Genomic DNA, 26815 nt, shown 5'->3' with positions numbered 1-26815 from the left:
TCTTGTCTGTGTGAGGAAAGAAACTGCAGCCAAATAAGAAAACATCCAAAATCATTTTCTGCTTTCAATTAAGTTACATGCTCCTAATCTGTGCAGTGTTTGCTGTGGAGGAAAAACTTATCGCTGCTCAGTTTATGTGTGTGTGTGTGTGTGCTCTGCAATACTGCCAAGGGTTCCCTGGAGGAGAGAAGATCGCTGTCAGTTTGTCATCACACACAAGCTGCCAAATTTTATGAAATACCAGATTACTAATTGGCCCGGCGTTGGGTTTCCCGCCTGGAAGTGAGACTGTAATATCTGGGCCTCTATTAGGATCACAGAGAGAGCCGCACTCAGCCCGGCTCCTGCTGAGTTGGCAAGTCTCTTGTCATTTCACAGCAGTGGCAGCGACACACACATGCATACACAAAAAATGATAATGAAGGACAAAAGGCTTTGCAGACATTTTCCAGTGTATTCCGAGGCCGCACGTGCAGATCCTGGATCAGACTGTCGGTATTGGAAAGCATAAATAACACACAGATAGGCTTCTGAAGCAGATTGCTAGAGTGAGGGGTGGAAGCTGCAAGAGAATTGTTTGGACAGCATTTGTTTTTTTTTGCCAAATATATCCTTACTTGCTTAAAAAAAATAAAGTTTTCATGTATTTCCTGTTGGGAAAAGGCGTCCCCCTGACCCTCCACCATCACCAAAAGTTATATATTACAGTTATTTTGTAGGTATATTAGTGAAGAAACTTTTTTTTATAACTCAAAGAATGAAAACAACTCTCAAATTCCAGCACTACATGTGTGAACGGCACCACTAAGGAAGAGGCAGTGTACCTGGGACTGAACCAGATCTGAGCTTCATCATTCAGCAAGACTGTAAATCAGCATTTGTACGACTGACACTCACACTCACAGGGCGGATCCAAATGAATAGGACAGCCTCGGCACAGCAAAGAGCGCTGTTTATTTTCTGTCTAGCAGCGCTGTCTTTTTTTTTTTTTTTTTCCAGTATTCCTAATCAAACACGCCTAAGGCCACTAGATGGCTAAACACACACAGGCACACGTACATTTTGGCAGCATTTCAACTCTTCTCTCAAGCGGTACAAGGCGAGAGAATAAGGGCTGCCTGGAAAAAAAAATAAAAACACTCACAAACACAAAACTGTAATTACTAAATACATACTTTATTGTAAAAAGAGCTGCACCCTTTCACCCAAACATATGTTAGCAAATCATGGCAGTTGACAGTGTTGATATATCGAGGAGTAAAAACGACTTCGTATTCTCCAAATCGTCACCAGAAGATCACTGAAATTGCAATTATTGTCAAGATTAGGGTACAGTTAAATATGAATTACTAATAAACTATGAAAGCCACTTTTTTTAAAAGACAATGACAATGTAAAACAAAGTTTGGTTTCATCCTTCTGGCACATGCGGGGGGGAAGTATTTCTCTTTTTTTCATGTTGTGGTGGAAGAGGAGGAGGAGGGACAATCATTTCAGACATGACACACAACATCATGCCTCTGTTCTCACGTACTGTTCACCAAGTGTTTGACTCAACTCCAGTGCAAAACTGTGCAATTTGGTTAGCTAAGGAGCCGGTTTCCCTTTACTAGTCTTTTTACGTGAACTCCGTGTTGGGAATGTTTCTGCGGGGCTCTGAAGTTTGCACTTCACGACGTCCCATGAGGCATTGATCCTCTCATAACCACAGTTTCCTTCAGTTTGCTGCGGATCGCGTTGTTTCCCTTGACCAGTGTTTCACTGGTGGATGGGGGTTTCGTCACACCGGCGGTTCATAAGGCCGAGGTAAAAACCCTGTACAACCCGTCGTTGGCTCAGGCACATGCGCCGGCGGATCGTCTGAGACTCGTGGGCCCTCGCTGCGCCTGAAGGACTTCTGCCACACCCGTGGAGCGACTCCTACACTTCTTGGGAGTGAAATCGGACTTTCTTTGCGGTCAGCAGCCAGTTCCTAAGGTCCTTGATGGAGGGAAGCTTCATTTTGTCTTTGTTTTTACTGTAAACATTCAGGAAGATGCCGAAGAGCACCAGAAGGCCGCCCCAGATGTACCTGATAAAGACAAGACAGGAAGGCCAGATGTTTTAAGAGGATAAATTAAACTGAAAAACATTTAATATCAGGAAAAGCAGGGTTGAACAGGAAGCTGGTGTTAAGTTGATTAAAAATACGTCATTTTTTTAATGGCATGATTTTTATCAGTTTAAAGGGGAACTCTTTGGCTTTGACTCAAAACTTGTGTACAACAAAACCTGAGGTAACGTTAACTAGTCAAACTATCAATTTCACATTTTTTATGAAACGTAGTAAGATTGTGGGCACAGAAATAAGACACTTGAACACTCACAGGACTGTAAAACTGTAAGAAATGTACAATATACTAACATAAACTCCTATGTGTTATTGCAGATAGACATCTCATGTGATCTCTATTTTCCAAAAATATTGGATTTGCATCATTATACTTCGAGTAGACTGGTTCTGTATATTCAAAATAAAGGTGTTTCATATGTAGAATAAAACAGAGCAATAAAAAATAAGATGTGGAAATGTCTCATTTAAAAGTACCAGAAGCATTTTATATGATATTACTAGGATATAAACACTGCAGGTTAAGACTAAAAATAAACATTAATAATAAATTTGTCTCAGATACAGACTCTTTCATTTCAAATATAGAAAAGAAAACACGAACAAATGTTTTGGGATTGAGAAAATAGACCATTAGTGATTAACATTAAGTAAAAATGTATATTTTGTTTTGATCACACCATTAGATGTGTATGGAATAAAGAACACCATACCATCATCGAATATGTTGTGCAAAGCATGCATTACTATGTGATCTGACAGTATTAGTATGTGCAGGACTAGTTTTAGTAAATAAGGCACATGTTTGTTAACTTTGATCTGAAAAACAAAAACCCTAATTAGAGAGCCTGTTTGTCTGAAAACTTTTTGGGCTGCGGCCTTGAAGAGCAGCCACAGTGGAGGGCAAACACCAGCTGGAGGGAGAACGCAGCTGGTCATGATGATACACTAAACTTCTTTATTTTTTATTTATTTATTTTTTTAAATATAGTAAGACACATACACAAGCGAGTGGAAAGTCAGCGTGCAGAAAGAGCCGGAGAGGTGTGAGACCTTTGTGAAGGCACAGAGGAGTTGGGAGGGCGAGCGAAAGAGTGAAGGACGGGGAGGAAGAGCAGTGGGACAGGAAAGGTCTGAAAATGGACTGAGGACATGAAAACCAGGGCCGGGGAGGCCAGCGCAAGTTTCATTAGTCAAAGGAGAGGTCACTGGTCACACTGCAGACTCGACTTTAAACTGGGAAGAAGCTGCTTAAAGTCAGAAGGTGACAGTACTTACTGAAAAGTGAAAGGTTTTGCAAAGAACATGAAGGAAAGTATAATTGTCATGGCCTTCCTTCCGGTGGTCACTGCAAAGAAATCAACATGTGTGAAACTGTCAGTGCAAGTCCGTCCATCTCACGACTTCATGACAAAAGGAGAAAATTAAAAGTTGCTGTATTTAATTTGCAATCAAAAGTAAATGTTGATCGTTGATCTTAAGAGGAGACTAAACTGTGGTTCTGACCTGTGACTGCAACCAGGGCACCGAACAGCTTGATTAAGGCCAACACGAAGGAGATCCCGAAATAACCCGTAAGAGAGAAGAAGAACGCGTAACCGTACGTCTTGACTGGATGCTGGAGAGGAAGAAGCAGGAACGGACAGATGAACAGATCTGATATGAAAGTCTGTCACAAAACAACAACAACAACAACAACAACTGAATCAAGTGAGTCATTAAACGGAGCGAACGCAGCCGAAATTAAGAACCAGCAGCCGGTGACATTTAAACAGGTATTACAGGCTGACGAGAAGCAATCTGATCAGCACACTGCATGTACACAACACCATCAGGAAATATTAAATAGATTAGATTTTTTTCCTCGGTGGTGATGCAAACAGCTCAAACCGTCTCCTGTGTATTTATTTACCTGTGAGCAGAACGCCACTGCTGGTCCGAGCCCGCCCACACACAGGAGGCCTGCTAAGATGTACACAAACCCGATGGAGTACGAATACAGCACCTGTCGACGTAATCCCACAGCATCAGCCAATCACCATCGGACCGCGTCACTGAGAGCCACACCATAAGACGTTTTTAACACGCACCATCTCAGAATTGGAGCCATTGTGGAGTTTCATGGCTTTCTCTTGCACGTTTCCAATGGCAGCGTCGGCGCAGAGAGCCAGCGAGATGAGGAGGACACCTGAGTGACACACAGAGGCACGAGGGGATTACACACTGAAACGAGGACGCCGCACGTGAAGGCGGAGAGCGCAAATGGCCGCATGAGAACTTGCAAGCCACGACTCTGTAAAGAGGATAAGACAGAACAAGCAAACACATGATAGCGATGATCGTCAGCCACAGAGCGCGCTGTGGTCACTGATGTTCCCGTGCGTGTATCTGGAGACCAACAAGGCACCGCAGTGTCGTGAGACGGCTTCGCGTTTCTGTTCTGAGCTGCACTGTGAAAATGCCGCTGACACACTGCAACGCACATCAGTTCAAGACAATCCCCCTAAATGAGAAGCATTCTTTGTGTTCATGCGAGGATTTAGTGAACCCGTTTTTGCTAAAAGGAGACACAGATAACTGACAGTTGCTTGCAGCGTGTTCTTCCAGCTTTCACGCGACAGAAAACCAGCAATAACAATAGACAAGAAATGTGAAAAATACACGAGTTACTGGCTGCTTTTGCATGTAAAAAGTCAATTTTCTAATGAAAGAAGTACAAAGTGCATCCATTTTCATGATGCTGATGCTCAAAATGAGGTCCTTATTTTCAATAAGTGTGAAAATTTGAGATAGCTTCTTTCTGCATTTGTCGTTTGATTGACTGGAAACCTGTCGGAGATGTCTGCAGCCTTCCCCTGTCCTCAGCGGAGATCAACTCCAGCCTCACACAACCCTGAGCTGGACACAGAGTGAGGATAGATACCTGTCACATTGAAGTTGGGGGCTACTTTGCTGTCAGCCAGGGTGAACCAGATGAGTCCCAGACTCATGCAGACGGCGGCAGACACATCAGCTAAGTTGTACCGTTTACCTGCAACCAAAAACATCTCAAGTAAAATATATATCATATACAATAAAAACAAGAACTCACTAACACGGCAAAACAGGAAAAACTGCACCAATGAGAAAATCAAAAACGCGAGTGTGGAACTTGGAGAAAGCCCTGAGAGCATCACAATCAGCAGGAATCAAACCGGTGTTATTCAAACGGCGTTATTTTTCACAAAGTACAAAGAAGTCCCACTTCTGAGACGCAGCGGAACATGGACTCAGGTAATAACGCAACTAATCAAAGTTTTTGCAATAGGAATTCTTCTCAAGTGGAAGTTTCTGATATCATGCATGTAACAATGTGCATTAAAAAAAAAAAAACCTGTGAGAAAAAAAAAAAAAAGCACAACAGGATGAAGGAGTCTTCCAAAAACAGGCTGATGGATGGATGCCTTCAGGTTGACAAGGGGACGTAGCATCAGGTCGGCCATGGCCCGCTTTGATTCCCTGACTCGCCTTTGAAGGTCTCACATCAGATGCAGCCCCGAATCCCTCCCTCCCTCCCTCCCTCCCTCCATCCATCCATCCATCCTTCCACCCCTCTCTCCCATCTTTGCAGTCTAAGTGAACAATTTCTGTTTTCCACTCGACCCCTTGAGGGACCGTGGTCCCTCACATCTACACATCCAGAAGAGAGGCGCAGGGAAGGGTTGTGGGAAAAAAAAAAACGCAAAACTCAAACTGACGTTCAGGACACAGAAACGTAGCGGAGGCCAGAGCGGAGATGAAAGGACGGGCCAAAAACCAAAAGAAAGTGTTCACGCCGCCGACTGGGCTCCGATGGCCGAAAACAAGAGACGCGGATAAAAAGGATGTTCTGAGAGCTGAAAGGTGGGCTTCACTTGAAAGGGAACGTGTAATGACTGAAAAGAGGAGCAAAACAGAACTCCTCTAAAAGTCTACCCGTCTTGACTGATTATGCTTAAATAGCTTTTAAATAGCTAGGTTAAATGCTGTCTAGATTAGGAGATAAACAACTGACCTTGTATAAACACTCCCCCAATCATGACTGGAATGAGTTTACAGCACTTGAAGATGACCTGTGTAGGATAGTTCAAGTAGCCCAAAGAGGTATTGGACAGGCCCATCGTGCCCACTGTGAGAAACGCTATCATCATATAGGTCTTTCCTGGTATCCTGGAAGAGAAAAATACAAAGAACAGAGAGACTGACAAACAGCTACAGTGGGATTTAACAATTATATATAAGAGGCAAAAGAGAGACGTACCTTCTGCGTTTGTCCTGTGTGAGCTGAAGCTCCACCAGTCCAAACATGGAGTAGAAACCAAACTGAACCAGAGTGAGGTACCAACCAAAAGGCCTAAATCCTTCCACGGAAAATATCAACTCCTGCATAAAAAAAAGACACAAAAAGAGTGTATTTCCAACTAAATGAAATTGATTCAATAATTTAAGTTCATGATCATGGTTTTCCTCCTGTCTTACCTGCAGGTATCCATAGATAAGGTAAAAGAGGAAGACGCCAGCCACACAGATGAGGAACTGCGTTGGTGCACTCAAGCTGCTCAGGTTGATTCCCAGAACTTTCAGCTCCTCCACAGACTTTATGTGAGGGGACATCACCTCCGTAGACGAGGGGATGGAGATGGAAATGTGCTTCCGTGAACTGTTGTAGCCCACCAGGCCATACTTGACACTCATGGTGTCTGTGCCTGCTGGAGGCTGTGGGGTAGAAATATACACAGATCTGGATGAACCCATGCACTGGGTTAATTTAATCTACAATACAAATCAAACTATACTTGCAAATAAAGCATTTAAAAGGACACAAACCACAAACCAATGACATGACGGCCACCACTGAAAAACTACCTAAAACACAACTAAAAGATTGATTTGTGCTGAAGATATAGGGCATGCTTTGGAGGATCAGTTTAGCACAATAACAAAGGACAGCGCCATTACAAAAACAATATTGCGTCTTTCCTTGACTTTACAGACGATCATGATGGTTCTGACAAAACCGATTACACTCATCACTCCAACATGGCTCTGCAGAAATGACACCTGCTGTTCTGATGCTGAGATTAATTAAAAAAGCGTCTGAAATACAGTCTTTAAATGCTACATCACAGCTTGAAGCTCACATAGTAAATTATGGTTGAAGAAAAAAATATGAGCACAAAGTGTTATCTTATTGGATGGCTTTTAGCTTCTCTTGTAAAACCAGTTTCATCAGGAAGCCAACATTGTTTGTACTTCCTGGATTTAGTATGGTGTCTTGCCTTTCTGTAACACTTACACTTGAATGGACTGGACACATTCTTTGGTATGCTGCCACTGGTTTTCTCCAAGCCTCACTGCAGTGATCACAGGTGTGGACAACGAAGCGTCTGACTGGTCGAGCCAATTTCAATTTACTGAACAATCTTCACAACATTGCAACATTTTTATCCTTGATTCATTGTATTGTTCTCATATTTATGCTTTAAGTTCTTATACAAGCTCCAGCACTGACTGTATTGATCTTGCATGCAGTTTTTCAAATCACTGCAGGCATCAGCCACTTCAGAGTTTTGATCTACGACTCTTGCATTGTCTGCTTTCCTCAAGTCTTTAAGATCTCTGAACAACAAGTGGTTGAGACAGATGACAACTGCTTAGTTGTGTAAGAGTTCCATTAAGAGACCTTGACCTATATAACTAGAGATGAAAAGTAGCAACAGCTTATAACTTTCAATCCAACTCACTGTTCTTTGTGACATTTAAGACTGAAGCATACTGTATCAAGTAAAGTTGTTGTTATCCATTCATTGTTTTGAAATCCATCATATGGCTATGAAAGCAGGATAATTTCTAGAGTTTATTAAAGGCATGCCAATAGGTGGTGTGGAATTGTTAGCTTTTTCTCTGTAAAAGTGCCTGGAAATGCCTGTGTTGTGTGAGTGCATGGGCTGAAGGAAATCAAAGGAGATCACGGACTAAATCTGATTAAGTCCCGCATTGTCAGATTCAAGGAGCTGAACTACACACACTGAATCATGGCTCAGAGTGTAGCTTTGCGGTTTAATATGGAGCTACATATGTCCAGTGCCGGTTAGCATAGCTTCATGGAAACTACATTTAAGTGCCTAAATCTAAAGTGTCAATAAGTAAAATGGCACAGATTAAACTTGTAAAGTGCAGTGGCCTCCCCAGCATGGATTTTTTAATTACATAGATTTATGATCGTGAGTTTTGATTTCCTTAACATGTACATCGATAGCAAGCCTGTTACCTTCAGCAGCACTTCCGGGTTTCTTTACGCGTGCCTGTCCTCTTTTCCCGAGGCAACACTGGCGAAAATCATTCCTGTGCAGGCAACAGCTTCATCTCCCGCACAGTCCAACCCGCTTCATGTTTTTATTCCGCAACGACATGCGGTATAAACGCCCGGAGGAGCGCGTTAGCCGCTAAATGCTAAGTGCACTGTGCTGCAGAGCAACACTGAGCCAACAACTTCCGCTCTGCTGGGAACTCTGACCTGTGACGTCATTGGTCTACAGACTCGCGCGAGCAGCAGGTAAAGTGCGCAACAATTATATTTAAATATAAATATGCAGTAATCCCGGCTTGAATCAGTATTAGACGAAATGAAACACGGGTATTTTTAATCGTGTAATGTCTGAAATAAGCTCAGTCTGTGTTTTGCCTGTCTGAAGTTGTTGAAGTTTCCATTGTGTTATAATTCCATGTTCATTATGTACCTACTTATCTTTAAACAAATATGTTCTTCAGGTAAATCCGGTTCCATGTTAAAGCATCCTGTTACGATTGGCTTCCTTGAACAACGTGTCCTCGGTTTAATGACATTTATAGATCTAGCAGGTGTTGGCACACCTGCTACATCAGGCGCGTTAAATACAATTTAGTTCAGCTTAACTTCATCTTGAGTTGGCCAGACTGGCAAAATAGTGCCATAATAACCTTAAAATTCAAACCTTAGTGTTTTATGTGTGTTGTGGTGCGGAGCAGCCAAAATGGGATAGAACTATCCATTTTCTTGCAAAAACCAAACCATCAATGTTGACACTTTCTACAGTCTCGACACAAAATCACTTTTAATGATGAATTTTCTTTCAAGGTAGTGAAATGTCAAAAAAGGCCTCGTGTTTGTGAGGTGTCACTTAGCAGATTTTTTGGAATATCGGTACACTCTTTTCTTTTTCTTCAAACAAATGTCTGAAGCTTGATTGAACTCAGTCTGAAGTCTTAAATTAACTGCTGAAATCAGGATGAATATTACTAGTATGAGTTCACTATATTTTGATTAAAAATAATCCTAAATAATCCTCTGTATTTCAGGTTAAATAAAAAATAAAACAAATTCTGTAGAGACTTCAAAGAGGTTACTCAACCTTCTAAAATAATTTCGCTACAACTAGTGGCATTAAAATGAAATGTCTAGAATGAAGTAAGGCTTCTTCTATTTATAAAGTTAAAGAACTAAGGCAAAGTAGTAGCTCTCTGTTTCAAGTGAGCACAGTAAAGCCACCCACAGAACAGGCAGTCTTTATAATCAATAATTATACTGCCACTAACAATAACAATAATGATCAAAAAGCAGCATAAAGAGAAAATGAACATAAAACTACTTGTTTTATGCCCTTAACCTATTGTTTCATTGCCATCATTTTAAAACAATACTCATAGTAGTAGTTGTCACTCTTCTTACAAAAAAACAGCAATATACAAGGACAAGGATCCAGAAAGAAAAAACCCAACAGTTCAAAAAATCTGAAAAGAAAAACCACCATCAGTAGTCCCTTGTGCTTGTCACCCCACACTTCATCCCTGTATCTTGTTAAAACAAAGTTTTTCTCTTTCCTCTAAAATTGCTTTGTGTAAATATTATATAAGTTCCCCGTCAACACTCTTCCACAAAATCTACCCCCACAAAACTAGATCTGTTTGTCCTGATTCTGATAATATCCTTCAAAACTGATAGCCCTCTTCACAGTCTCTGAAACACGTTTGTATATTTTCAGGTATAGGATTATTGCTTGCATTGAACAGTGCTGAATATTACAATCTCTGTTGATTCAATTAGTTTTGATTGTGGGAAACGTAAATGAGTGTGATCCAGATTGTGAGAGTTGCTTGAAAACGTTACCCATCCTCTATTGTCCAGCTCTGGTGAATCCATGTAAATTGCAGCCTTGGTTTCTTGATTTTAGTTAACAGGAGTGGCACCCAGCATCGTCTTCTCTGCTGTGGGCCATCTGCTTAAATATGAATTATGTGTTCGGACAGAGATGGATTTTCACACACTCTGGCTAAAAGAATTTTTCATTCTAGGATCTTCTGTCATTGAAATGTGTGTAATGTGATGGAAAAATCTTAATAGTATTAGTATGCTTCCACCTTTGACTTTTATTTACTTTACCATAGATATATCAGATAGCATCAAGCTGTTTCTGCGGATTTGTTCATGTTCATGTATGATGTGAATCTGTATGTTCTATTCCAACGGCGCCCTGTTGGGTTGAGATCCGTTGCTGTGAAGGTAAACTGGAAACAGTGAACCTATTGCTCTGACCTCTTGAAATGATTGGAGTTTGTATATTGGTGGGATTTGCTGCTGGAGGCAACAAACCCAGTGGTGACAGATGAATGGACAAATCCAGATAGAAGACTGTTGACTGTGATGTTAACATGACACACAATTGGTACAAATTATTCAAATAAATCAATTCACCTTTAGACAATTTCACGAGCAGCCTTAATTATTTATACACAGCAAGTGGGATGCATGATTTTAAATTATTCTCTCCGAATTCAGACTTCTTCCTTTCATTGTTTCAGCATCATATCAATCTTCTTTTGTTCAGTGTTGGTAAACATGTGTGAATCGTTACCTCAGTTTCCAGGATGTAGCCGACTGGAGTAGCAGCTGGTCTGGGTTTCTGCTGCTGAGTGCCATCTGCTTCAGTGTTTCATGAAATGTGTGTTCAGAGATGGATTTTTTTTTTTTTTTTTGCACACTTTGTTTTATAACGAGCGATTACTTGAGCTATTGTTGCACTGTCATTGCAAATCTGTCTGGACTTTTTCATCTTGCATCAATAACACTCTTCGAGGCCATTGTCTGCAGAGAGTTGTGTGGGGTAACCTCAACAGATCAGCAGTTTATTAAGTCGTCGGATGCTTGGTTTGAACTTTAAAAAGCTGCTGTAACCATTGGGATGAGACTTGCTTAGCAAGAAACCGAACATGTACCTGCTGTTGTGGTCAGTTAGTGTCCATATCTGCTGTCAATCATTGGGTTTTCTTTCTTTTCTGGATGACATAGAGTAAAACTTAATAACCCTGTTTTAAACATGTAAAGACTAACAATGATAGATATCTGTACTGAAACATTCTGTTGTCCACAGCAACGTCTCCATGTTGTTGAACCTCGAGTTAAATCCCTATCATTGCCACAGTCGTTCCAGGCTTCCCTCTGCCTCAACTTTTACTCTCATATCTTTTCCCATCGACTCCCTGCTTCCATCACCACTTCTCCACATTCAGAACGCGTGGCAGTTTTAAAATGTGTGACAGTTTGAGGATGTGTGGTAGTTTTAAAATGTGTGAGAGTTTTCGAATGTTTTATGAGCTTTCCCTCCTTGTTACATTTCTTTCGCTCTTCCCCTCCCCTTATTGCGTTATTCTCCTCTCAGCCTTCCTTGCTTTGGCTTTGTCTCTTGGCCATCTCATATCCCTGCCTCTTCCCAGCATAAGGCATGAGACTCTCTTCCCCCTTCGCCCTCCTCCTCCTCCTCCTCCTCCTCCTCCTCCTCTTTCTCCAGCCTTTCCCTTCTCCCTGCTGTCCAATCTCAAATCCCTCTCTCTGCCTGCCTCCGTTCTCTCTCTCTCCCCCTCTGTCCTCTTTCCCCAGCCAGAGGTTAATACACTCCAGGATGGCATTATTTCCTCCCCGGCCCTCCAACAATATAAAAATTCAGAATGGACAGCTCAATCCCTCTTCCATCTCAGATTTGATTGTAATGGTATTGCCTCCTGTCCCTGGGAGGCCCCTGCCGCCTCGCCAACCCAGCCTTTATGACACTAAATGGCCGGGCTACAATTTCTCCATCTATTCAAAAAATTCTGTTAATAACTCATTTGGAATGAGCCGTCGAGGCTCCCTGGGCCGTCTGCGGCCAGGTCTCTCACCTCTCTGCTCACGAGGGTCACGGTATACAGGAAAAGATGCAGGGCTGAATCGCAAATGTAAAAGGTTAATTAATCTCGCTGAATTTACGGTCCCCTTCCCCCCATTCCCCCGCGCGCTTCCAATTGACAGTCCCAAAGAGACAAAAAATGTCATATTTACAACCTGGAATGGAGAAAGTGCTCAGCAATGCACGGCAGCCGAGCACAAGCGCCGGCCCGTCCGGCCACTTTCCCCGCTCCCCCGTCCAACTTTACAAGTGTGCCCATTCATCACACATGATGGATTTATGTAATAAAACCCATTTCCTTTTCCCATATGATCCTATTAAATAATAAAATAATTATTTATTGATTATTCAAAAAGGTACATATGCGTGGGTAATGGCTTTGTACCACACCACTGGACCCGCAATAAATAAAGGCGGCGGTGAGAGTTGGAGGGCTGCAGCGAGACAGAGAGGAATAAAGCAGAGGGATGATGGAAGAAATGAAGGGGAATGAAATGGGTTTCCAACCAGTGAAACCTGGACCCCCGTTTGGCCTCTTGCATTGTAGATCAGGAGTGATATTAGTGGGTCTGGAGGAGGCTGGCTCGGCCATGTTACCTGCAAATGTTTTAATAGTCTTGATGAAGCGTAGGTGAAACTAACTGTTTTGTGTATAATTCAGATTTTTTTTAAAACTAAAAATTGGAATAATGCACAAAGCTTAAGTAAAATAGAGCTAGCATTCTGAGGCTGGCAATGTGCAGTTTAATCATTAAAGCACTTGTTGAGCCTTTGTTTTGGTACTTTCTATTACAGGAAGGGTCTTTGGGTGCAGAAAACCGTCTCACCATGAAGGAGTGATGACATTTCCTTTTTTCTTTCTTTAATCTCTCTCCAGGAAACAGAAATCCGCTCAAACAAACATCCTACTCTCATAATGATCCCTCACATTATTCATTATTCACCGTCCGTATCGTGAAGCCCTCCATCCTCAGCCGTGGATCATTTCAAAAGAGACACTTTAATGTCAGCCAGATATTACATTGAGAGCTTCTTAATAACCCATTTGTGTTTGGTCTTATCCTCAGCTAAAGTGCACTCGCTCTCCGTTGTCTTTTTCCTGAGCTTGTCTCAAGCCTCCTGCATGCTACGGAAAACAGATGCTATCTCGGCTATATTACTTCTCAAAGCACTCATATCCTCTCCCATGTTATTTTCTTTGATCTGCTAGGCTTGCTGCTCTTACATTTTTCTCCCCCCCCCCCCCCCCCCCCTCCCTCCTCACCCCGCACATCCTCCTCCCTCCTCCTCCTCTCCTCTCCTCCCCTCCCTCCACCCTCCATCCTCTCAGCCAGAGAGCGGTTCGTTCGGCCTTCAGAGGACGAGTTAACCGTTTACTACACAGTTAACTCTCTCATCAAATGAGTCACAACTTTAAAAACTTCGCAGCATCGAGAAACTCAAGAATTGCAGCTCTGCGCAGACTAAACACACAAGTGTGTCTCGTCAATGCTTTATGTCGTTATATTTAACTCAAAAGCAGTTGCGCAACTGACAGCATTATAAATATGCCGATAAAACCGTCTTATCATCGCACCCGTACACACTGTGAACCCTAATTCAAAAAACGCATCAGTGTTTTCGGTTTTAAAGAAGTTTTAAAGATAGCCATTTCTGAGTCACTGTTCTTGATTTAAAGCTGATCTGCTTACTTTAATTTGATTTTGCGTTTATTTGACAGCTGTGACAGAAGAGACAGGAAACAAATAGAGCGATCGGAATTATGTTTTGAAGTTTCCCAGCCAGAATCAAATCAGAAACATTTACTTTGTAATCTCTCAACCACCAGTTTTTTTCGTTGTTTTTTTTTTTAAGGTGGTGATGGACCACTCAAGAAGTTTTCTCGAAGTTCTGCTTTACAAGCAAGTCATATCCACAGTTTGACGCAGTCTGGAGGAACGGAGACTCTGAAGTGAACTGAAAGTTGAACGGCTGAATTGTTCACAGGTGTGAGAGAGTGAATAGGTGCGACTGAGGGGAAAACACAGGAGACCAAGAAGCCTTTGACTTCTTGTGAGCAGCCAGGAGGGGGAAGCATCCCTCTTTGCAAGTGTGCTTAGAAGAAAAGGAAAGAAGTAATTAAGCAAACAATTTACCAGGAATTGTGTGTCTGCTTATCCAGTGTACCATACTCGCTTTTACTTTAATACATACAGACAGAAAATAAAGGGGGGGTGGAAAAAGATTGTTTTTTGTGAGTGTGTGTGTGTGTGTGTGTGTGTGTGTGTCTCCTTCAGAGTGATGGTAAATGACACGCGTGTTTCATTGCCCATTCATTTAACCTGCACTGTGCTTATGAAGAGAACGGGATTGAGAAACAAATTACGTAGTGTCATTTAATTAGGAGTTTTGCTGTGAGCAATAATCCAGTTTTTTTTTTTTTCTCATAACCTTTAACTACTTAATGGATTTGAGAAGCTATTACCTTTCAAGATTTCTATTTTTAATTATTTGGAGTATTGTCACAGATATGAAATGTCAATCACACGCCAGGATTAATGCTACACTTCATGTCTGAATATTATTTACTCGTAGACTGAAGCTATAGCAGTTCTTCTAAGCTGACAGGTTTGAGCAATATCTTTAACTTCCACGTTCATTTTTCCTAAACATGTAGCCTAATTCCAAATCCACAAGAGAGCTTTATTTACATAGATATTATAATTATGTTTATAATAACAGCAAGCCATGGTGAATCTCAGCGTAATATTAGAAATACGCCTTTGCGAGTCTAAGATTGGATTATAATAATGACTCAGTTTTAATATGTACAAATTCAATTTATAGTTTTCGTCCTTTGGCGTTTCTACTGTAGGTGTGCATGTGTAAGGGTGTAATCCGCGGCGTGTGTGTTTGGATAAGTCCGCAGCGGAGGAACTACCTCTCATCCTGATCACGTTTAGGCAGCGCTGTGAAAGTAGCAGGCAGAGTTTGTTTAGTTTCCCCTGGAGGACATCGCGCTTCTCTGCCAACAGACCAGCCCACGTACTGTGACACCAGGCCTGCCTGGGTGCATGAGCATCGCCTTAAATACATGAGCCGCGCGAGGGATGCCTGATTTATTTTGCCAGACACTCACAGGACCACGAGGGCTTGCGTCCTGGTCTTAAATCAGCTCCTGCTCCTGCGACGGCGTGCGGCGCACCTGGGCAGGAGGGATAATAGCGGCATATTTTAAATTCCTAAGCAGATCAGAAAATATATGTATCGGAGGCACTCGATGTAGCTTGTTTGGAAGTTGATGGTTTCACTTGTGCTAATGTCTAGGAGGATAAATGAAACGCACCTCCAGCGGTTCAGATATTCACCACCTTATTCAAATAGATGTTTTCACCCGGGTTTGACACGGCTCTCAGGCTGGCGTGTTGGCTCCTCAGACCCCCCATGGCACGGGGCATGTAATCATCCTGAAAGTCTCTCTGGGTGTCTGCACTCTCATAAAGCAGGAAAATGGATCGTGTGGCCCAGGAAGGGAAAATGAAAGAAAAGGAGAATGAAATTACAGACCTGGCTGACTGCACAAATCATGCATATCATGTTTTATGGCTTGCCAGAAGAATTCAACACCTGTGGATCAGCGTAGCTATAATTGTACACGAACGCGCCCGGGATGGAGGTGGGAGGAGAGTTTGTGGTTTGTGTGTCACTGAGTATGTGATGGAGAGCGCGCGCGCCTCGTAGGTGTTTGAGCCCCTTGCAAGTATGTTTTCGTTGGCGCGGCCGGGTTTCAGAGACAGGGGCGAGATGATAAAAGAAAGTTACGGGAACGCCTGCGTTCACGTCTTCGGCACATCCTGGGTGAGCCGCCCAGCTCCCCCGGCTCACACGCAGAGGCTTCATTTACCATTGTAATTACCCTGTTTATTTACCCTACATGCTTTTTGGTGGTAAAACGGAGGCCAATTCATCAGATCAGGACAATTTGGCCTGGCTTTGGCGTTTGCCATTTACTTTAATTAAACAGGGCAATCAGTGAATCATAAATCAACACCGGTAACGGCTGGCTTTGTTTGAACCTGGTCTTCTTCTTCAAAAGGAACACGTCTTTTTTTTTTTCAGAGTTGTCGCTTTAACTTGAGAGAATAAATACTTTTAATTAACCAGTAATTCCCCTTTGCGTATATTCAGTCCTCACACTTCCTTTTAATGCAGAAAATGTGGCCTTTTTAAATCCTAAATATCTCATGCAACATTTTCTACAACTTTTCTTCCACTTTTATTCAAAAGTTTATCTGTGGAATATATATGTGTGGAGGTGAATTCCCAAATAGGATGGTAATACAGCAGATAAAGAGTGTTCCCTCCTTCTCCTGCTCCTCCCAGTCTCCTCTGTGTTCTGGATGCTGATGCTTGAGTCAAATTGATTACACCACTCCATCTGCATCATGACTGGCCTCCTCCTGTGTTTGCCGCCTCTGCCTACAGCACAGAGTTAGTGTACAATTACATATAGTTTAATATATCTGCCTGAGCACCTTTAAATAAGCATCACAAGTCCACAAGGTGATTTGTCTTCCAGCCCCATTACTCCATTGTACATCTTGATAGCCAGGGATCGCTCCTAGCTATGTTTAAGCATTAAATAGTGTATTATTATTTCACATAAATCAAGCCGAGACGTGAGGGGGGTATTCATAAATTTTGCATTTCTCAGAGACAGTATTTTAAAGCCTCTCTCTCGCTCTCTCTCTCTCTCTCTCTCTCTCTCTGCCGCTCTGAATTTGGAGACTAAAGCAATTCTGCTCGCTGCACTTGATAGTACATTAAAGATGGGCATATCAGGGAGGTATATTCAAAACAACATGTAATGCAGTTTAGATTAAGTTTGAGGTGCTTTAATGCATTCATCACCGCACTGTTTCCATAATAAGTACCCTTGCTTTTCGCCGGTGATGCACGCCGACTCGTGCGCCATCATCATCGGGCAACACTGTATTGTTATTGTCATGAATAATGAGGAAAATAGTAATAAAACCCATTTATCTCAATATTTTCCCAGTTAGCTCTGGCTACCGAATTTCTTGTCTGTTGACGACGAGAGGATGAAATCAAATTTAAAGGTGAGCGTTCGCCGTCAGCTGCTCTATCTAATACAGTTGCACCCCCCCCCCCCCCCCCCTCCTCCCCCACCCCCCTCCCCTGGTGGATATTAGCCCCGTGTTTGTGCAGAACGTCTACTGAGGAAATGACTTCACTCAGGAAACGGGATGTCAGCTCTGCACACATGCAGGAGAGCTGCCAGCGGTGCGGCCGGCCCGACAGCGCGTCCCTTTTCTCGGCTCGGCCCCGCCGTCGAGTGCAAGCCCCACAAAGAAGTGACAATGGAGGAAATTGGGACTCGCGCTTGTTATGGTTACTCCAAGGACACCTCCTCGCACATTCGCTTCCATTTCCTGTCTTTTCCCGGGTTTTCCTGATTGGCGCTGACGGACAAGTTGTGGATTTTAGTGGCGTGAAGTGAAAGCTGAAGAGGGTATCTTTCTGTCACAACAATTTTTCTACACTTTGAAATGCATTAAACCAGATATTTTACAAGTAGTCCATCACACTTTAATCCCTTCAATGTGTGATGAAGGTGTTTTTATTGATAAAAAAAAAAAAAAAAAAAGGTGAATGCATCAGTGGAAGTAATGCATCAAATCAAACAGGTAAATCAAAAGTATTAATGATATAATGAGCTTCATGTATATATTAATAGTGTTCATAAATAAGAAAACTAGAGGAAATGGCAGCCGGCTGCTGTTCTGAGCTCCATCTAGAATATCAACCAGTCAATAACACTGAAACAACATGAGTCACTGGGAATCATGCTAAACATAAATTAGTAAGCTTAAGTTGTTTAAATAATGCAAAAGTTTCATAAGTTTGGCTTTTGTGATTTCATGCTCACACTGCAACAGTACACCACAATTAAACCTAATTTTCACTTTTAAAACATGCTTATCATTTTCGGCACATAATAATTATATGACCGCTGGCCCGGGGGGCTTCAGCGCGGCAACAAAGTCAGTAAAAAAAAAAAAAAAATCTTGTAAAAGTCATCGCAAATTGGAAATTGACTTGATGCCAGGACAGTAAGTTAAGGATTGTGGGGGGAGTGAGGGAGGAAAAAAAAAAAAAAAGCCTTTCTTTGAACTAGTTTTTGCTTGCAGAAAATATCGCTTCTGGGTTGATATTCTTTCTGAAGTGTTTCATGGCAATAAGAATTAAGAAATAAAGCAGAGAGCCAAGTGATTCAAAAGATGGCACACACCCACAGGTATTCTGTTCACATGATATCACCCTGTGTAAAATTGACAACTTCATGTCTTTTAAATCGTGGTGTGCTTTCTGACTTTAAAGGAAACCTCATTGCAAGAAAGCAGTGACAGAAAACAACAATGAATCTTTGCCAGCTTATTTGAGAGATTTAAAAAAAAAAAAAAGAAAAAAAGAAAAATTGATTTCTGTCTTTTGTTTACCCAGGAAGGTTAGATGTTTTAAGTCTTTTGTTGTTTCGGAGCCACACGGAGGTCTGTGACACGGAGATGTGTATCGCTCTCGACCTCTCCCTTCATTCCTTGGAAGAACGTGTCTTCTGACCTTGACATGTGCAGGCTGGCTGCATGTTTCCCTCTCAGTGCACTCCCTGCTCATGAACTGGAAACTTTGCTCCTGTCATCTGTCTGTCTCTCGTGATCACTGGGATTTCTTTAGCACACACACACACACACACACACACACACACACACACACACACACGCACGCTCAGAGAAAGACTGGCAGAAATACCTGGGAGGATAAATGCTCAGTTAAACTGAATAAACATAATCCAGACATGCTCCATTCCTGCCTGTCTGTTACAGGCGAACCTACGCCGGGATCCCCGATTCCGTCGTCGAAGGAGGGGGAGAAATTACACTGAAAAGCCGTTATCAGATCAAAGAGGCTTCGCCGTTCTCGTGATAAACCTGATTTTGATCAGCCGTCAGATAATCAGCGATTTGACTGAACCGGTTTCATTGCTTTCTTGGATGTAATTTGACAAATCTATTCACACAAGTGTTGTCTTTACCTTTTCACTCCATGCTTTTATCTTCTCGTGCCTCTGAGGAAGGCAAATATTAACTTTCATCACTTATCTACCCAGCAGAAATCAAAAATGCTACTTGGGCTCTGCTCTACATCTCCCTGTGTCATTGTGATCGTTGGTGAGCATTTCATAAATGTCTGAGGATTACATAAACACGAACTTATGAAATCCCTCCCTCCCTCCCTCCCTCGCACCCGTTCATGCTCCAGATGCTCCGATGTCCTCTCATGTTAAAACAAAGCATCTACCTGTCTATCATCCAGGCGTAGACACTCTGGGTGGGGCAGGAATCCAGTCTTTTTGAAGTGAACTTGTCATGGGAAATCTGAATCACTCAGGCTTGGTACAATCGCAGGCGCAAGATTAATTGTTTGCGGTGCGCCACTTCAAACATTCCTCTGATGCTGCGTGGCGGGATGAACTTTTTGCAGTGCCCATCATCACCTATGCACACATCCGCACATGTGCGCACTCAGAAATAGACTGCACGTACACATTCCTGCGCAGCTATAAAAACACCGGCACACACGATCCCGGGCTTTAGAAATCAAACGCATGCATTTGGTTAAAATGTGTACTTTTAGAAGCAATTGCATTTGCATTTATAGATGGATAAAAATATAGTTTAATGTGTGTTGACAAGTGACACTCCTCTTTCCTGCAAAAGCACACACACACAGGCAAGCACGACTACAAACAGACTGCAGCAACACAACATTAAGCGGTTTTCTCTTCTCTGTTATCTCCAGCTTCCTTTTTGCCCTTTGGTTAAACATTCTCTTGGCATGCATGATCTCATTTAACTTTGATTTCCTCTTTTTCCAGGACGGCATCCTCGATGGTTCCAATTTCCAGCCCATTCCCCAATTTTCAACCCCAATGACAGACAACACACGCTGGAATGGCTGTTTAGCTAAAGAAGGGAATTGGTAAGTGATGATTTTAAATGCTGTTTAAGATAAAAAGGGGAGTTTGCAGCAGATAAGGACTTGCCTGGGTAGAGAGCAGGAAGCTCGGAGATACCAGTTTGACTGTGCTGTAACAGTAGCTGCATACCACATGTGTGACTTATGGTATTGAGCTTTAAGAACAAACGGCTGTAGAAAAGAGATTTTTTTTTTTTTTTTTAATGCCACCATTTCGGTGATGTAACATGTTTCCACAACAGTGTAAAGTGTGTTTGAAAATTGCTGTGCTGAACTTATGAATTATGCAAACTAACTCAGATTTGAAGGTATTTTAATAAATATACCAAATCTATTCAAAATAAGAGCTAAACCACTGTGACTGATAAAAAAATAAAATACTAAAGCATCTATGTATTTTTTTATATTGTATCAACTATTTACAATTCAGCCTTCAGATAAATATATATTTTTTTGTGGTAGTTTTTGATTTTCTTTAGCTTTAAACAGGAGTAAAATTGAATGTTTCTATATTCGTGACCATGTGGGAAATTCTGAAGATGGAAAGCAAAACGTGTCGACACGACCGCATGCGATCTGATGTTGTCGGCACCAGACGCAGTCACAATATTGACTTAATTAGCTGCTGATTAACCCCTCAAGTGTGGAGAATGTGTCCAGCATGAGGGGCGGTTTTGTTGGTGGAAAAGAGCGGCCCATTGTCAGGCTTTAAGTACTTTGTGTAATCCCTTATAACCTATACCATGAAGCTATGGATTCTGAAAATCTGTTTTCAGCACATTTTGAGTAGGAGCGAACCTGGGAATTCACTCCTCTCTCTCTCTCTCTCTCTCTCTCTCTCTCTCTCTCTCTCTTTCTCTCCCTCCCTCTCTCTCCAACTCTGTCATGAAACACAGCACCCCATTTCCATATCAATCGGATTAGTTCCAAGACCAGGGAAGTAGGAGTAATGTAAGTAACCGTACAAATTTAAATATAGGACATCAAAAACATTGTTAGGCATTCATTTATTTTTGAAGCCGCGCTGGCTTTCTGCTCCTCTCTAAGAAGATGAGATGAGAATGTATCCCCTCAATTTTTATTTTCATTTTATTTTGAAAGTGCGCCGCAGCGTCCTGCTGTTCTTGCATTCATATAACCTCTTTTGTGAAACGGGTGCGTTACATCGAGCGAATGCACATGTGCAAAATGCACATGCACCAGACGGATTTGAGGTGGGCAGCGTTCGCACAGGCGTTTGAACATTTCTGCAGAAATGGACTGTAAAGTGTTTAGCTCCCGTGGTGCCGATGCCATTTTGCTCTTCACAGTCATAGTGAATATAACATATATAATGGGTTTATGTGCGGATATTCTCAAATGTAAACGTTTTTGAAGTTTGGTCGAGACTATAGATGAATTAAAACATGCAGAACTTTGTGGGTGTTTTATTGCGGAGACTGCAAGCAAAGCTTCACCGTGCAAATATTAAAAATGCGAGTGAGAAATAAAGGAAAACATATCTTAAGGTCTGCAGCTGCTATTTGTTTTTCCTCTCTCGCAGATTTGCCAGTGAGACATCAAGGAATATAGAACATTTCATTTGAACCATTAACACGAAATGCTTATTTAAAAAAAAAACAAACAAACTATTTTCTCATACCAACTTAATAAAAGAGAAAACTTATCAACAAAATGAGTTTTTTGATTTTGCTCCTTGAACCAGAAAACAAAAAGCATGAAAATAAGATGAGGAATGGAATCGTTTACTGAAAAACAGCACATTTTAATCTGGAGAAGTTAGAGGGCCGGAGTCTGGAGACGAGTCACAGACAGATTATTCAGCAGTCTGCCTGCTGACTGCTGGGACCGGCTGGTAAGTCCCTGTCTGGATGGAGAGATGGACGGATGGACGGATGGATGGATGGATGGATGCCCGTGCTTCCTCAGCCCTTTATGATTTAGCCCGTCTCTCTGTAATTGAAAAACTAGCTGGGCCGTGTTGTCTTGGGATTTGTCCCTTTATAATGCAGCTTCAAAACAGGAAAACCAATAGTGGGAATAGACCCACGAATGTAATTAATTTTGTGGGGTGGGGGGGTGGGAGGGGGGGGTGGGGGTATTGGGGGGAATTGGGGGGGTTGGGGGGGTAGTATTATTGCAGGAGGAAGAATTCTAATCAGTTGCAGATTCCTTCCTGTTTGGTTAGCGTGACCGTGGCCAATTACCAGTGAACTCTGTGTTACAGTTTCACTTCCTGTGCTACCCAGAGAACGCACTCGGGACGGTGCAGAGCCTCGTAGGATGGAGGGAAGGAGAGCGGGGAGATAGAGGAAGAGAGAGAGAACAAGATGCACGAGGATGAGACTGCAAGAAAGTAAACAGAGGAGAGGAAGGGGATGAAAAAGACAAAAAAATAAAAACGGGGGCAGGCGATCTCCAGCCAGATCTAAGGTGCACAGACAACAAGGCACATACATCCTTTATCCAGCTAATATAGGACATGACATGTGGTTTACAAAGGAAATGAAAGGATTTCGGGCCCGACTTCTCTGGCTGTTCTCAGGTAAAAAGCTCAGACTGCAGAGGAACAGACTGAACTCCACTCACAAATGCAATAACACATAACTCAATCATTGCGGCGATGTTATCGAAGGACACAATTTGGCATTGCTGTTTTCCCCTAAATTGAATCAAACCGCAGGACTAAACAACTGAATGACAATTGCTAAAGCACTCCTGAATTTGCATAGTGTCCCTTTTTCCGCAGCGCGGAGACGTAACTCAATATGCCATGGTACTTCCTGGGAAATTCTCCATGCTTATTAACCCAGAAACTGCTCTTGCTAAAGGCTTGCCAAGCCAGTAGTTTACACCATATTATAAAAACATGCTTCAAATGTTGGCATTTTTCGGCCTTCTTGTTCACATAATAGATTTTTGCATGTTTCTTAGCTTTGCATGTGTTAATATTTGTCGTCATACCGGTCGGTAGATCTTCCAAACTGTGACAGAAAGCAGAAGTGCTTTTCCTCAACGATCGCTAACAAGCTGAACTGCCAAAATTGTTCCCTTTGGCTTGATCCCACTCCTCGGTTTCCCCTCTCTCGCGCTCGTTCGTTACTCCGGAGGGGTCTATTCCCACAGTTTCTCACAGATAATGATTTTTTTTGGCACGATGTTCTCTCTTAATTCATTTGTTAAGTCATACGGTTTGAGGACGGTACGCAGTGGGATCAGGTAATCAAGATTGGGAGAGAGTTAATAATTGATATATTCTTCTGTGATCCGTCGAGCCCCTTTGCAGCCGTCAGAAATGTTGCTTTGTTTGTATCTCTGAGGTGAAATTTGTAGATTTGTTTCGCCTGATATCAATTTATCTGTACAAAAACTAAACTGCAAGAGCATGAATTGTGCTTAAGCAGTCATTCAGACAAACAAACAAACAAACATCGGAGAGTAATTGTATAAAATTATTATTTTTTTCATTCAGTTAAATAGAAAGAACCGTGTTTGCAGAATCAACACATGACATGACATTTATTTTCCAGCAGGGCAGAAACTTCTCAAGGGGCTCGATGCTGCAGCAGTTACAAGTGGAATAAACTGCTTAGAAGATGTTGAAAGGATGATGCACATAACCGGTGATATGAATGCGAATTCCCCGGGAAGCCTGTTTTTGCACGCGCAGACACACACACACACACACACACACACACATTGTGAACAACATGAGAAATGGGCAAAGAGCCACGCTGTTCGGCGCAAACTGGAGGGTCCAAGTCGCTAAACTAATCCCAGTACCACAGGATCCCACTTTCAGCCCCGTCTTCTGCTGCAGCTGCCTGGGATCATTTCACAAACACAAGGTATTCCTAGAAGAATTGATTCTGTTAGATAGTACATTGATCACACACATCGCCTGCGGACAGAAGATGGCTTTACAAGCAATAAGATGGGAGACAATTATATTATTTTAGTGAAATAAGACGGAGTACAAGCAGCGAGTGCCAATAGCCCAGGCAGGGGTGGGAGGCACCGGCAGCCCCCTCTGCGGCTGCCTCGGTGTGTTTGTGCTCCATCCTCAAGTGGCACGGTAATCCACTAAACTTTCCTACACCCGCTCCTCTCAATGCAATCAGGATGCGAAGGCTCACCAGTGATTGCGTTCATTTGTAAAAGCATCCAAGCCAAAATTGAACCCCAAGGCTGATAAACTATAAAGATGCTGATCAGATCGCGGCTAAGGAGTCCACACTTGAGGGCAGGAGGTGTCAGGGCTGGAGCCAAAAGAGCAATGACTCTGTATACCTCACTCGGAGCGAGGCGACTGCCCCGGAATACAAACTAGAGGAAAGAGAGAGAGAGAGAGGAAAAAAAAACATAAAAACGACAACAAACTGCAGTAAGATTTTTCATCCCGCAGTCTGTTTCAGAAAAAGGAAGGTGTTATCTGTTCAGCAGATTAGCGGTTTTTAGATGCTGCTTCTGTTTTCATTTTTTTTTTTTTCACTGTTTGTAAATGGAGCACATTTATTGCTTGAATTTCAGCAGATGTATTTTATTGATGAGCGTGGAGCGGATTTCATAATGCACCTCATGAGAAGTTGCACAAAAAAAAAAAAAAAAGGAAGACACTGTGGAGAGAAGTGGAAGGTTTCCAACCCATTATAAGTTACTCATCTGAATGAAAACAATGCATAAGCCGGCTGTCCAGGTCCGATCTGTTTAGTCTTACGTTCCGCGGCGCAGAGTTACGGCAACTTTTTCGCTGCTTTACAGTTATTTCTCACAGCTATTGCTCTGTCTCACACTAAATGAACAGTGTCATTACTTTAAACGCACGGCCTGCTGCCGCGGCGCAAAGATTGAGGACAGACTGACAGAGAGAAAGAAAAGAAAAAGAAAAGAAGGGAGGATCTGAGGATGTTTTTTCCTCTCCGTCCTCGTGGCCCCAGTGCGTGAAATGTCAAAGAGCAGTCAGCGGGAGAGACTGATTCCAGGAGGCGATGTGAATGGGACGATTGAAGACCCGCTTTGATTGACAGCTCTTCCTCTCGCGCTCTGCCCCGGGGCTGATTGACAATGTGGTTCATCTCACATTTTGTGACTGAGCTAATCCAGTAAATTCCTACCAGACGCGGCACAACTCAGCAGAGACCTGCCGCTCCTTTCCCAGGTGGAGTTTTTTTATTTTATCTCTTCCTCCCCAAAATAAATATGTTTTTCCATCTGTGGCGCGGAAAACAAACTGGGGAGGGGGACGGGATGAGGTGGGGTGGAGGGGCCCTATAATTAAGTGTAAGTACATAATTAAGCGAGTTTAGAAAAGTGCTAGTTTTCGATGAATTAAAATGTAGACTAATTACATGTGGGAATTAGCCTGCTGTTGTGCTAGTGATTAATATTGTCATAGGTTACTGTCTCAATATGCTGCCAGTTGGAAATGGGATCACCTTACTGGAACGATTGATCTCTTGCCAAGTTCAATAATTAATTGACTCAACAATCACTGACACGCAACTATCTGGCACGTCGGCCCCCCTCATGCCCACAAGGTGCGCCGCTCGTCCTCTCGACCTTGCACCTGTATTTTGATGCGTGCGGATTTTCCCAGAAACCGCTTCCACCGCAGTACAGATGGCGTTTCAAAGAGGACCGGAGGAACACAGGAACATAAACAAAGCCAGTAAAAGCAGGAGAGAGGGAGGAGGAGTTGGTGCATGTCATTGCGATCGCGACTGACGTGACCCACATTAATGCAGCTGCCCAGCGAGGAGAGGGACGTGAGGAAGATCTGACGCCTTCATTAATCATCATTCCTGAATGATGGCGGTGTGAGGGAGGGTATACCGCTTTTAAGCGTGATTAATTGCGGAGTGGGCCTAATCAAGCAGCGAATTACCTGCCGAACCTTTAGCGGGAGGTTGGCGTTGACCTGGAGTCAAAGCAGTGGAGCCCAGAGTGCTTAGCTGTGAGAGGAGAGACGATATATTGACAACTGATGAAACACGTCTGGAATGAGGCCACATTATTTTAAGAAACAACCCGGAACCAAGTGTGAGGACGATGCCTTTCAAGAAAGTGATGAAAGGTTTTTTTTCCAGGAACTTTTCACAACTTTATTCATGATTTTCTCTGGAGAGATTAAATGAAACGTCATTAACAGCATATTTCCACACTCCTGTGTTCTGTCAAAGCAGAGCCCAGAAGACAATACCCCAGTGTGTGTGTGTGAGTGTGTGCAGATCAGGTGTTACCTTAACAGATCTGATGAAAGCTTCACCAACCGCTTGTGACAATAGTGAAGTGAGATAATCGGCCACTGAGAAGAAGTTAGAGTGACTCGTGCGAGCGTCATGCTCATTGCACACGCTAAATGGTATGCTTTTGAAGCCGGAGGAATGGCAGACTGCGTCTGGTCCCCCTCAGATCATCAGGTCACTGTTCATTCTCACACTGATGCACTTTC

General features: G+C 42.6%; 1 protein-coding gene across 1 annotated transcript; it reads right to left on the bottom strand.

The window, feature by feature from the left end:
* Positions 1–1155: 1155 nt before the first annotated feature.
* slc35b3 (solute carrier family 35 member B3) lies at positions 1156–8650 on the bottom strand. The gene is made up of 10 exons (XM_030099674.1): positions 8400–8650; positions 6608–6844; positions 6390–6511; positions 6144–6298; positions 5034–5141; positions 4201–4298; positions 4023–4115; positions 3617–3728; positions 3389–3458; positions 1156–2071 (listed from the first exon to the last, which is right to left on the bottom strand). The coding sequence occupies exons 2-10, from the start codon at positions 6821–6823 to the stop codon at positions 1921–1923; spliced, it is 1125 nt and encodes a 374-aa protein (XP_029955534.1). The 5' UTR covers positions 6824–6844; positions 8400–8650; the 3' UTR covers positions 1156–1920.
* Positions 8651–26815: the final 18165 nt, after the last annotated feature.

This window comes from Salarias fasciatus, chromosome 9, assembly GCF_902148845.1.
Source record: "Salarias fasciatus chromosome 9, fSalaFa1.1, whole genome shotgun sequence".
NCBI classification, from domain to species: Eukaryota; Metazoa; Chordata; class Actinopteri; order Blenniiformes; family Blenniidae; genus Salarias; species Salarias fasciatus.
This window is presented reverse-complemented; position numbering and strand designations above follow the sequence as displayed.

What these genes read in the sequence shown, in the direction of transcription:
- slc35b3 (XM_030099674.1), bottom strand. Translation starts at nt 6,823, where the DNA reads ATGAGTGTCAAGTATGGCCTGGTGGGCTACAACAGTTCACGGAAGCAC. An exon ending in CCCCAACTTCAATGTGACAG is followed by an intron (nt 4,299 to 5,033) that starts GTATCTATCCTC and finishes TGTGTCACTCAG; the next exon opens with GTGTCCTCCTCATCTCGCTG. An exon ending in TGCCCTGGTTGCAGTCACAG is followed by an intron (nt 3,459 to 3,616) that starts GTCAGAACCACA and finishes ATTTCTTTGCAG; the next exon opens with TGACCACCGGAAGGAAGGCC.